The 12896-nt window shown below is 41.2% G+C and overlaps 1 protein-coding gene across 3 annotated transcripts in view; it reads right to left on the reverse strand.

The window, feature by feature from the left end:
• Window positions 1-392: 392 nt before the first annotated feature.
• The window catches only part of LOC148038603 (copper ion binding / methyltransferase), a 248227-nt gene continuing 235723 nt past the window's right edge, over window positions 393-12896 (reverse strand). For all 3 annotated transcript variants that reach the window (XM_087673802.1, XM_087673788.1, XM_087673795.1), the window contains one exon: window positions 393-1461. In XM_087673802.1, the coding sequence (XP_087529928.1) occupies window positions 860-1461 (602 nt within the window). In that variant the 3' untranslated portion in view covers window positions 393-859. The remainder of the gene's footprint in view (window positions 1462-12896) is intronic.

The raw sequence follows: 12896 nt of genomic DNA on the forward strand, positions 1-12896 counted from the left end.
CCTTTTGGCAAATACATGTTCAAAAGGGCTAGGCATTTGGTCGAGCCTTGAGGTTGAGCTATGAAAGGGATGAAAACACCAGCAACCCCAAAAATCCTCTCCACCTGAGGCTTTCACACAAGCACCACGAGGAGGAGCTGTAATAAGTGACCAAGTGTGTTAACAAACATTGTACCATGGTCCATGGGCGGAGGAGAATTGATCCCACATGGTCCAATAGGAGTGTTATATGATTGCCAGGCTAACTGCCCTTATACCCTAATGGGCCTGCTTGTACATTAATCAATCCGTTAAAATGTTTCTTGATTCCACTCATTGAAGTTAGACTCGTCGTATATTAAAACAAGCGGACGCAGTGTTGGTATTCCTCAAGCGTGGGGAATATATATGAAGTGGAGGTTCAATTTATCAGCCATGGCACCTTCAAAATTCAGGTCACTTCATGGACAGAAGCTGAAACTCGTACACCACTTCCAACTGTGATCGTGCTCCTTGAAAGGAGAAATGTTCAGTGCGAGGAGAGCATGCCTCACCATCCATTCGACCGACGCTCGCAAGTCGTAAAGCCGTCCTCGACAGACCAAAATTGCTAGAGACACGCATGGTTGAGGTCATAACTTAGGATTTGTCCGTTTGAGTTTTGGAGGGCAGTCGAACTTTGACAGCCTTCTGGGCAGTTAAACTCGCCAGGTGGTCTGTGTCAAGGCTGCATTGGGTAAACACCCAGGTATACCCTCTCAGATTATGAACTGTATGTGGCTAGCGTTTGCTTGTGTTTTGTAAGCTGAGGAAGCCTTCAGCCTGCCCTTTGCAAGAGAGGATGCCCTGACACTAGCATGGCTCCATCAGTCTCAGCAAATCACCTTCCATTACCACATGGCCACAAATCACCCCACTTTGATCTGCGAGCTTGAAAATGAAGAACTTTATCTGTGGTCTTACAGACAGTGATCCTATCAAACATTCCTTTTGATCCAGTCTTGTTACTAGAGCAACAAACATCTAGAATTACTCGTTTCCCTCTTCTGACTGGTTGAAAAATTATGCGGCCCCATCCTGTTCCCATGTCGGCTACAGTGTCACTGACATCTTCCTCCTCTTCTTCATCATCACATTCTTCATCTTCTTCATAATCATCGCCTTCAGCATCAACATTGTCATCTTCTTCCTCTTTTTCTCCTTCTCTTTCTTCCTCTTTTTGATCTTCATCTTCTTCAGAATCATAAAACTTAGGACGTGTTTGAGTACTTTTATGATAACATTCATCATCTGTACTACTTTCTTCGCAAACCTCCATACCTTCCTCACTACTTTCTTCACTTGTCTCTATCTGCCCATTTTCCTCCTCAATGCCAACCTCTGTATCTTCTTCACTGCTTTCATCACGTACCTCAGTGTGATCATATTCTTTTTTTGTGCCATCACTTGCTACCTTTTCATCATCATCAGTAGACATTCGATCTGTTTACAAGGAAAATTGTTAAATGTGCATAGCAATACAATCCAAACAGTCTAACAATGATGCGTTACAGACCTGACAAAATATGAAATGCATGACTGTTAAAGATGACAAACTATGTTTGGCGACATCACAAACTTCCAACGAAAAACTTGCAACAAAGTGGAAACATGGTCTAGTTAAAATGAACCCAAAGAAAGAGTCATGTCACGCGTGAGATTTTCAATGACAGGAGCCCAAGTATACTTATTCCTATGATATACAAGATCATTGCTAAAATGATAGTTAACTGAATCAAAAGTATGTTGCATCTTCGAGATAAGATCATTACTCCTCAAATGAAGATAAACTATAACATAGCCAGCACCTTGACTGCGATTGAGCATGCTAAATTTATATTCAGCCAGATACCTTGATTATACAGATTGATGCGGCCAAAGCAAAGCCTTTGATACAGTGCAATGGGAGTTTATATTTCAGACCATGCGAATGCACCTTTAATCAGGAAATGGTCCATGCCATTTATCTACTGCCTAATGCATCCTTGAATGAGACTTGTCAATCATGGATTTTGGATAGATTAGTCAATATTGCAGATGGACACGCTTGTAGATGCTGGTTTCATAGATGGGCTGGAATAACCAGGTGTCAAATCTCTTTTTATGCAAGCTTTGATGATGACAAAGATTTCATGTCCATAAATGACCCTCAAGATGTTTAGATACTCGTGGAAGCCTGAACTGCTTTGGAAATCCAAACTTCTGCCTACGAAATCTTATGACTGGCATGGTTTGATTTGGAGCAGAACAGATTTAGCAGCTGCTTGAAATTATTAGAGATCCGCATTAACCCATTGGATGGAATGTCGCTCTCAAGCAGCAAATGGGATGGATGCAGTGAAATTGAGTCACAAATTGTAGTAATGGAAATTTCCCACTTGACCATTGCATGTTCAACTCCAAATAGTGCGATCAATTATTAGGGCTTATGTACAATTCTACTTGCCTCTTTTGGCTTGGACTTGAAAAGATAATAATGAAATTATATTTGCAGCCATGGAACCTTTATCAAAAACACATTTATGGTTACTCAAGGTGGATTTGATATGCACATCATTTTAGAATATTCACCATCGTATGTGAGCACAGGAGACTATTAGAGCAAGAATATATTTCCTAGGGATCTCACGACTGACAATCTGACTGCATGGGGGTTTCACGCTCGTGACTGTGTACTATACTAGCCTCCCAAAGCAGTGCTTTGTTTGCAGGATGCCGGCCACCTTCAACACACTGCCCCTTTGTGGCCTGCATTACCTCTATCACCTCTAAAAGGCCAATGTGGCCTGAGACCAGAGAGAGAGAGAGAGAGAGAGAGAGAGAGCTCTTGCAAGTACACAACAAGCTGAATAGATTGATGTAATAGTTTGTGATGAAATTACAAATGATAGGGCCTGAATATATAGGCAGACGTATCCACCTACACGCTTGACCCTTATTAAATGCTAAGTGGTGTAAAAGGTGTTCACATCTAAACACATACTTTTACACACAATAATGTGTGTGCAAACACAGGGATAAGTAAATCTAACAAAATCCTCCCTTTGGGTCATGGGCGGCTGAAACCATGGCACGAAACATATGAGAAGGGAAAAAAAGGAAGGTCTTATCTCGAAGAGGCAGTGACTAATCCCATACAATGATTGTGCGAATGAGATACATAGGTGAGTGAGATGCACCATGAGGATCATGACATGGTCTATCAAAAAGTTCAGGGACTGGAAGTAAGGCATGGTTCAGAGGTACATGTGTATGGCTCAGAGGTTGATCAAAAGCTAGCACGGCTCAAAGGCACTCTACACATAACCAAAGGCCAAACATATGGTTGTAGCTTTCAATATCAACTTAGAGGTCATGCGGTAAGTGGTTACGATTCCCCCCTAAAATATAGCTTCTAACACAATCATAAAAGCAAAGTACCAAATTTTTTGGATCAAAATCTGGGCAAAGTGCTCCACACAGTAAATGTTTGGAAAGGTCTTAACACATGCATGGGGTCTAATTCCAAAACACATTATTTATTTATTTAGGATTTGGTATAAAAAGCATATTGATAGGGTTCAGCATTGTCAAGAGACAATGTTTGAATAGATGCATTAAGGGCCTTATCAGAGGTGGTAGATGGCTTGTCAAGGTCACTATCAAATAAGGTATTAGCAGTGGCATATTGGGCGTGTTGCTTGCCTTCCTACTTAGCTTTCTTCTTGTAGCATTGATCAAGAGTGTGACCAACACGTTTGCAATATCAGCCCACTTAGGCAGTTGTTTCTTGGTGTAGAAGGCTCCTGGTGTGATATTAGCATCTTTCTTGTGCCTTTTGTCATCCAAAAGGTTGGTGACCATTTCTCCATATTTCATCTCTCGAGCCACCTTGAGAGCTGCCATGATTTCATGGATTTGTGCTTCTTTCATCAAGCTATTAAGAAATATAGCATTTTTATCACCATCACCCAGACACCTTTTGAGAGTAGTCAATTGCTGGTCAAGAAGGCTTAAATGATCAAGATGCTGCTTAAGAGTCTCAAAGGATTGTAAGAGACACTAAACAATTGCATCTTTATGAATAATTTGGAATTATTAATATCTCCCCCAAATGTGATTTCAAGGCCATCCCATACCACTTTTACCGTTTTTGTAAGATCAAGGTGATGGAAAAGGTTGTTAGAGAGGTCGAGCCTAATGATGGTGAGTATGCTTTCACTCTTCTTGAGCCACTCTTGATGAAGTTGTGTGTTGCCCTCAACATGCTCTAGCTCGTCAGTGGAGACAACTTTTCATGTGCCTTCTCACATGAGCATGAGCTAGATCTTTGTGTTCCACATGGAAAAGCCAATGCTCCAGAATTTTCAATCGTGATACCATATCTTGACATCTTGATGGTGGATGCCATGGGGAGAACTTAAATTGAAAAAGAATAACTTTTGATGAAGAATTTTGAAGAAAGCAGGCTCAAATTTGAAAAGCCCTAATTTTATAGAGTAAATGATGGAAAATTTTGATAAAAATCAAACATCCCCAATTTCATGTGAACTGCCCCTTAGTTTGAAGAAAAAATTTTGAGAATTCGCACTCAGATTCGAAAAGACCCAAATTTTGCCAATGAAATTCGAAGTTTGTTTTTTTTTTTTCCCCAGTTGAAAACCCCCAAATTGTATGTGAACACCCACTTAGAAAAAATTCACGTTAATGAAGGTTTATATTTAAACCTTATCCTTTGTATGGTCAAGATAGAGACATGATGGCAAGGGGGTAGTCGAGCCATATTAAATTTGTGGTGGCGTCGCATGCGATAGTCAGCTCAGGCAAAGGCCAATGGGCAGGATAGGCCAGGATCGTCAGACAGTGCTCCATAGATGTGCCAATCAACTCAGGCTAATAGAGACAAACACCATCCGCATCACGACTGCATATCAGAATAGGTCCGATGCATCAAAGTGGATGACATGCAGTGTTAAGTAGTGTTGAGCTAAAATGCATTACCTGACTTAAACAACCCCAAAACATGTTTAATTAATAAAGAACAAATTTTATTTTAAAAGAAATGTGATCCTATAGAGTTATTGTGTCCCACATGCAAAACCCTAATTTGGGTGCCCCAAAGTTTCTATAAATAGTCATGTAGCTCACCACTCTTCCTTAGTCCCGTTTTTGTAAGTTTCAAGAGCCATAACTCTGCTGCCTACACCCCGATCGCGGAGGAAATCACAGTTAGAGCCTTTACTAGCCACTTTACAATCTAGTGCCTGGTTCCACCCTTCTACATGCGGTTGCTGTTGTTGCCAAGCTTGTGGAGTTGTTGCCCACTGTTGGGAGCAGTTGCCCACTGTTGGGTGTGCTATTGCCACATGTTGTCTGTTGTCGCCTGGATTTTCTCCTTTGAATGCTGCGTTTGCAATTTCTAACTGCCGCCTGAAATTCTCACCTCTAACATTTGCATTTGCATCTGATAGATGTTGCCCAATTTTTCTCTCTCCTCAAGTATCTATTTTTTTAGTTTTTTCTCTCTCCTGCATTGTTGTTTACATTAGATCCAACCTTCCTTGGCTGCGGTTGCTGGTGTTTCACACTCGAAGGTTGCCTTTATTGTGATTCGAGATGCGTTTCGAGTACGACACACTCTATAGCTTATAACCTCTGCCTCGATCCCAGAGATATGAGAGTTCGAGGTTTAGTATTCACTGTATAGTCTGTTTGCTACATGAGCACTGTATATTCATTATTCATTCACTTTATTATTCATTTTGCTCATTGTCTATGAGTTACCCTAACCCTAACCCTAGTTGTATTCTAAGTTTATCAGTCTGTGCTTTATCATACGATTGGTTTCATGCTTTTTTGCGTTTATAGTATTTCTTCATATGGTATCAAAGCTAGGTACTCTCTAAGAAACCTTGGCCGTTGATTAGAAAGCTCATTCGCAAAAGCAAGAATAACAGAAGGGTTAGTTGACTTCGAACACATTTACAACACCACTCTAGTCTTCACAGGCAAACATAGACAGAATCGATTAGAAGTGGGTCTCCCAACTTGCTATTGTTCGATCTAAGATCGGTGGATCGGACTACCATGGAGTCCACAGACCATATTAAATTTCTACCGCTGAGATCTCATCCTTATGTATAAGGCTTAATAGGAGGTTGAAGATAAGCCTAGGTTTTCTCCTTTAGATTCGGTGCATAGAACTAATGATCTTGTAGGACTTTCAGAATCTCCACTATACATGGCCATCCGCAAGTGGAACCTAGCTTGGATTACACATCACTTCCACAGTACTACTTTTCTCCAATGCGAAGTATGAACCCTATTGTTTGAGATTCTATCGAAACTGATTTTGTACTTACTGTTGGATTGGAAGATGCTAATCAAGAAAGGACTCTTCAAAACAAGCTTTGGTTTGTGAGTAATGAGGAAGACAAGCAATTCTTCATGAACTCAAAACTAGATAAGAAGCTAAAAGAAGAATTTGTAAGTATTTCTACCCTTTTCCTTCAAATGATTTTATTTCTCATGGTCAATATGGAGTAGGTACATCTTCATCTAGTGCATTTAATGGACAAAAGGATCAAGGATGTTTCCCACAACAATTATTACAAATCCGTTTGGGTTCCCATCGATCCCTCCCTCACCTTCCATTGCACCTTCCTTTCCGCCTCGACCAACCTGCACTTATTATTAAAGTCTTCTACAAAACAACCTTTTGCATTGAATCGGACCTGCAACCCCTGTTCTACCATTTGGCCAACAGACACTAGATTCTTTTTAATTGATGGCACATGTATATCTGTCAGACTCTTTGTCTGGCCATCATACAAGAACAAGGGAACCTTTCTAATATGTGAAATTGGGTGGTATGAATCATCAATGCATTCTTCGAGTGTTGATCGTTTGGTATCGTAGTTTGCATCTATGGCATTACCTAGTGGACCATCCGATCTTTTATATTTCCCAACCGACATTTTGACAAGGCTATCCTTTTCTAGTGCCTCCATCTATCCCTATAGTTGTCAGGTACGAAAGGTACGATACGATAAAATATGGTACTAAATGATACCTTATGATTTTATAAGGTACGGTATGATATTAGTATGAAAAAAAATTAAGATGTTTTTTTAAATAACAAAAACCATAAATCATTAAATGATAGATCATAGAATACATGTTTAAAGTGAAAATAGCCATTTCATTACAGAATAATACGAATACATGAGGGTAACCATCGCGATCACATGGGCTGCGCAAAACATGTTAATAAAACTACAGTCTAGTAAATCTGATACAAAAAAGAGAGACCTATGAATCTATGATGAGGCATCACTATCATCATCATCAGAACCATCTGAGTGCTCATCAAGAGAGTCTGAAGATGACTCGTCGGCATTGGATGATGAGATACACTCATACTCATTCTCACTGATGAGGTTACTATCATTATCAAATGATGGCTCCCTAGGTGGCGACTGTGTAGGAAAGGGGGGGATATCATCATGAGGCACAAGATGTGAGCTACTAGAGCCCCGCCTTACATATGTCTGCAAGCCACTTGAACCACCCCTTCTCCATGATGGAGGGCGTCGAATGACCATATGCCCCTGCTACCACCTACTCAAACTCCTCACCCACGAGCATGCTGATTGCGAGTGTCACGAGTATCTGCTGCTATAAGCTCTCTATAGAGCTCTACAAAAATCATCTCCTCCTCCTCGTCCACCTCCTTATATATACTCCGAAGAGTGTCACCCCTCAACTTGAATGTATCAACATTCACCTACACAATATAGTGATGCATGTAAGATTGATCATTATAAATGCTAAAGTCTAAATTGTAAAGTATAAACCTCAAAGTTCGAAGTTTAAAACAACAAATTTTAAATGTTATGGTTAAGTGTTTAAACTTTACCTGCTTCGGACTACCCATGCTCATCACAGCCCTCATCATGCGTAAGTTAGTGCAACAATAGACTAGCCCCTCTAACTGTCATGTGCTAAGCCGATTGTGAATCTTTGTGTGAATGAGAGAATAGGCACTCTAGTTTTTCTCATATGCATCCGAAGAGCAATCCTGGGCAAGCACCCTCATGGCTAAGAACTGAAGGATCTCCAATGTGTATCCAAAGTTTTGCCACCAAAAGAAAGTTGCTCTAATTATCGTATCTAAGCTGATTGTGAATCTTTGTGTGAATGAGAGACTAGGCACTCCAATTTCTCTCACATGCATTTGAAGAGCAATCCTAGGGCAAGGACCCTCATGGTAAGGACTAAAGGGTCTCCAATGCGTATCCAAAGTTTTGCCACCAAAATAAAGGTTGAATTCACAAGTTACTCTCTCCTCCAACAAGTGGGAGTAATATAGTTATTAGGTACGAAAAGTACGGTACAATAAAATACGGTACTAAATGGTACCTTAAGATTTTATAAGGTACGGTACAATATTAGTACGCAAAAAAATTTAACTTCATTATTTTAAACTATAGATGATAGAACAGATATTAAGAGTCTAAATAGCAATGCTATTAGAGTATATAAGATGAATACTTGAGGGTAACACGCCAAAACCTCTATGGCATATGCCGCATGCGCAACATGCGCTACAACTTACAAGTACATACATAGGAGTGGATACATCATACATGAATGATCATACAAATAAGAGGCATGCATACTTGAGAGAGAGAGGGTTTTGAGAGAGAGAGAGAGAGAGAGAGAGAGATGAAATGGCATGAGATGCTTTATTAACCTCTACAAGAGGCCAAAATGACCTGTGAGACCAACAGTTACCAAACAAACCATCAAAGGTTTTGGTAAAAGATTTATGAATTTTGTTATGGTTTTGTTTGGCATTGCTAAGGCTAAAGTAGCTACCGATGGTACATTCACTAATTCGTGTACTCTCAGAAGGTACATTAGGCCAAGCTATCCTCTGGTCTAGTTTTATTAGCAATGTGTACTATTGCTTTGGGTTGGGTGGTGCAAAATGAGCTGTGGACAAAGGTAAAATCAATAGGATTAAGCTACTTGATGATTCTCAAATGGTGCTGAATTTATTTATTGATGATACTAACATATTGTGAAAAATGATGGGACATCAATTAGAAACGTTTGGAACTGCTTGAATACCTTATGTATGGCCTTTGGCTCTAGGATAAATCATAACAAAATATGTATGAGGAGTCTAATCAAGACTCCACCCCCTTTCTTGGTTGATCGATCAAGGCTACAAAATCACCACCACCACCACAATAACAACAGTCAAGAACCCAAACCACCAATGACAACAACCAAAAAAAAAAAAAAGTGCTTTGTACGAATTCGTACGGTACGGTACGGTACGAACCGTATAGTACGAACCAATTTGTACTACGTACGAGTGCAACTATGGGGAGAAGCAAAAGCCACATGCCCTCTCTGATCTGTATAGCATCCTAGCTCCTCCAACACTGCATTGTGATCATCCACAAGGACCACACGAGTCAAATAAGCAAGCTGGTCCGAACGGAACTCTTGTATCATCCATGACCAACAGTGACTTGTATGCTAGATGTACGAATGCGGCAAAACCATGGATGGGCTTATGCATCCATGTCTATCTCCTCTCTACTATCTCTAAAACATGGGCACGCTGTGTCTCTATGATCATTGTACAAGCACGTGCCTCCACCAATGCCGCTCTAAAGAAGTGAATGAGAAGGCCCATGGTGGAGCCCTCGCAATCACTCATACGTAACACCCTATAAAAGGGACATGACAATGACAACAGCATCGACTTTTTGCCAAAACTGCTCATTAAGACACAAGCGCTGTATGGTTTTGGCCTCGTCTACCTCATGCTCATCCCACTCATTCCATAGAGTGGACACCATTGTCCGGACCACGCCTCATAAAGGCGTTCTAGCAATAACCATAAGTAAGCAAAGCGAGTTGAAGAAGGTTTCTTTAACTCCAGTGTACTATGCTCATGATACATCGCAAGCACCTTTACCTTTACTGTGAAGAATGTGACAATTGATGTAGCTTTGCGGACTACCCTATTCACCCACTTGAGCTTCCCAATGTTCTCCATGAGCAAGTCCAAACAATGACTTGCATATGGTATCCACACAATCGTAGGAGACTCGGCCTCAAGCAAATGGCCCATGCATCGACAATTCAATGCATTGTTAGTAATAACCTGTATCACATTTGACAAGCTCATCTACAGGAAAGATGTTGGAGAAGTCAAGTTGCACCACTTATATAGCGCTTCCTGCAATACTTGCATGTCCCATGGTGGGAGTTGGACTTCTTTGTATCCCTCTCCACATGGATGGGATGCAAATTGAAGGCCTCGTGCTTCTCACGAGTCATGGCGCTGATGAGGGATAAAGAGACCGGAGAGAGAGAGAGAGAGAGAGAGAGATGCTTGAGTCTCAACTCTTGAAACTTGAGTCTTGAAAGTTGAAAGGGAGGGAGACTCAAGAGGCCCGAAGGTTGGGGTAAAGTTGAAAGAGCAAGAGTGAGAGAGAGAGGATGGGAGATGAGAATGACAAATGCTTTGATGGGGTGCGGGATAGAGGGGATGGGAGATGAGATTTGAGAATGGAAAATGCTTCGATAGGGTACAAAAAAGAGGGGTTGGGAGATGAGATTCGAGAATGACAAATCACAAGTCCATTCAAGAACCAAGATCCAAGAGAGGAAGATGAAAATGGTAAGCGCTTGCTGAATTGGTGTGGAAGCATGGAGGAGAGGAGCACCTTTTGTAGATGAGAGAAGGATCAAAGTTCAAACAGTCAAAGAGGGGTCAATGATCAAAGAGAGGGTTGCCAGCTGGAAGGAATCCAAAGAGGGCTGGGGAGTGCATGGCTGGAAAAGGTGGTGGGATGAGGTATCCAAGGCTTTCCACCCTCCCAAAAAGTGCCATATATGCAAGCCGAATGCGCAAGAGTAAAGACAGGAGCGTAGGGAATGCAGGACGTGGGACGCACAGGCGAGGTGGGCCAAATAGGCCCAAAATATCGTACGAACCCGCACGGATACATATTATATGGATAATATGGTAAAGACAGTACCGTACGTCATACGGAGGCATCTATGTCTACCCCTATGGTATCTTACGGACTTATGTCTATTTCGATACCTCCACAACAATCGGCACTCATTGAACATCAACAATCTATTTCTACCTATCCATCTTTACACCCTCCTACTTCTTATCCACCACTACTACCATCTTATTCTCCATCTTATTCCATCTATCCATCTTCCCAGACACCTAGTGGTTCTTCCTGATCTGCCAAGGATGCTTTTAATGACAAGACTCCTTTTAACAAGTCAAACTACACCATTTGGCCAAATTTGATGAGGTTTGTCTTAGACTCTTAGAATGCATGGGATTTAGTGCAAGGGTTGAAACCCCAACCTGATCTCGCTCTTGTTTCATTCAAGATCCTCCGCTCATGGGAGGCTCGTAACGCCTCTGCTATTGTTGAGCTTATGCAGGGCTTGTTGCCAAAGTTTCACTCTCAGCTTCAGCATTTTGACTTGGAATCTCAGCGTTGGGTAAACTTAACCGACCACTATGTCTCATTTAGGTCCCAAATTTATTTGCAGATAAGATTGTCGTGTTATTTCTCACTTCAAAGTTTTCAATAGTTGTGCTTATATACACACTCTTAATGATAAGATAGGAAAGCTCACCCCTCGAGCAGATCTCTTGATTTTTGTGGTCTATTCTTCTGAAGTGAAAGTCTATCATTTGTTCAATTCTTGGACGAACAAGGTGATCATTAGAAGGGATGTCGTCTTTGGTGAGAGAGATATCATGCACTCCTCTACACTAGACTCTTTGTCCTTACCTTCGCTCACATCCTAAGTCTATGAGCGAAGGGATGTCGTTTGCTCTTGACCTTCCTACAAATACTTCAGCTTCCCGACCTCCTCCGTGAGACCCATTACCTTGCTAGTACTAGCAGATCATGCAGGATTCAAGGATCCTTCTACCGGATCTCACTCCAAAGCTTGGCTCGCCCTTCATGCTTCATATGCATCCTTGTTTACAACTGATTACATTGCACATTTTGAAGTGGACATTTGACAGGAGGCTCTCCACGACCCTCTATGGCATGAGGCAATGGAAAAGAAATTGGACAGTATTGATCGAAATGAGACTCGAATCTTGGTGGATTGTCCTCGTCACAAGGTCATCGAGACAAAGCGGATCTCTAGGACCAAGCTTAAGGCTGATGGTACTTAGACAAATACAAGACTCGCCTTGTAGTGCAAGGTTTCAAGCAAAAGTACGGCATTGACTATGAAGAAACCTTCGCACCTACTACTTGGTTGATATCCTTTCATCTGTTGGTTATGCTTGCCACTCACCACGGTTGACTGATCTATTAGATAGATATCAAAAGTGCTTTTCTGAATGGTCATTTGAAGAAGGAAGTCTATGTGGAGCAGCCTCTCGGTTTTTCTTTTGCTAATTGGACTAACAAGGTATTTTGCTTACGGAAAGCTCTTTATGGGATGAAGCAAGTGCTGAGATCTTGGTCCCACAGGATGGATGAGTTCTTACAGGCTCATGGGTACCATTTTACCCTCTATGATATAAATCTATATGTGCATATTACTAGCGCAGGGGGCAGCTATATCCTGCTTTATGTTGATGATGTACTACTTACTGTCTCAGATTTTACAGCTCTAGCAAAAATTAAGGCACAACTTTGCGCTACCTTTGAGATGACAGACTTTGGATTATTGTCTTATTTCTTGGGGACGGAGATTGTTAGATTTGAGGGAAGTATCTTTCGGTCATAGCAGAAGTATACCCTACAACTGGTGGAATAGTATTGCACTGATCAGATATGACCAGTGGCTAGAAGTATGCCCTATAACTAGTGGAA

Source organism: Lygodium microphyllum, chromosome 3 (assembly GCF_053477565.2).
Source record: "Lygodium microphyllum isolate KBCC chromosome 3, Lygodium_microphyllum_v1.1.10, whole genome shotgun sequence".
In the NCBI taxonomy this organism is placed as follows: Eukaryota; Viridiplantae; Streptophyta; class Polypodiopsida; order Schizaeales; family Lygodiaceae; genus Lygodium; species Lygodium microphyllum.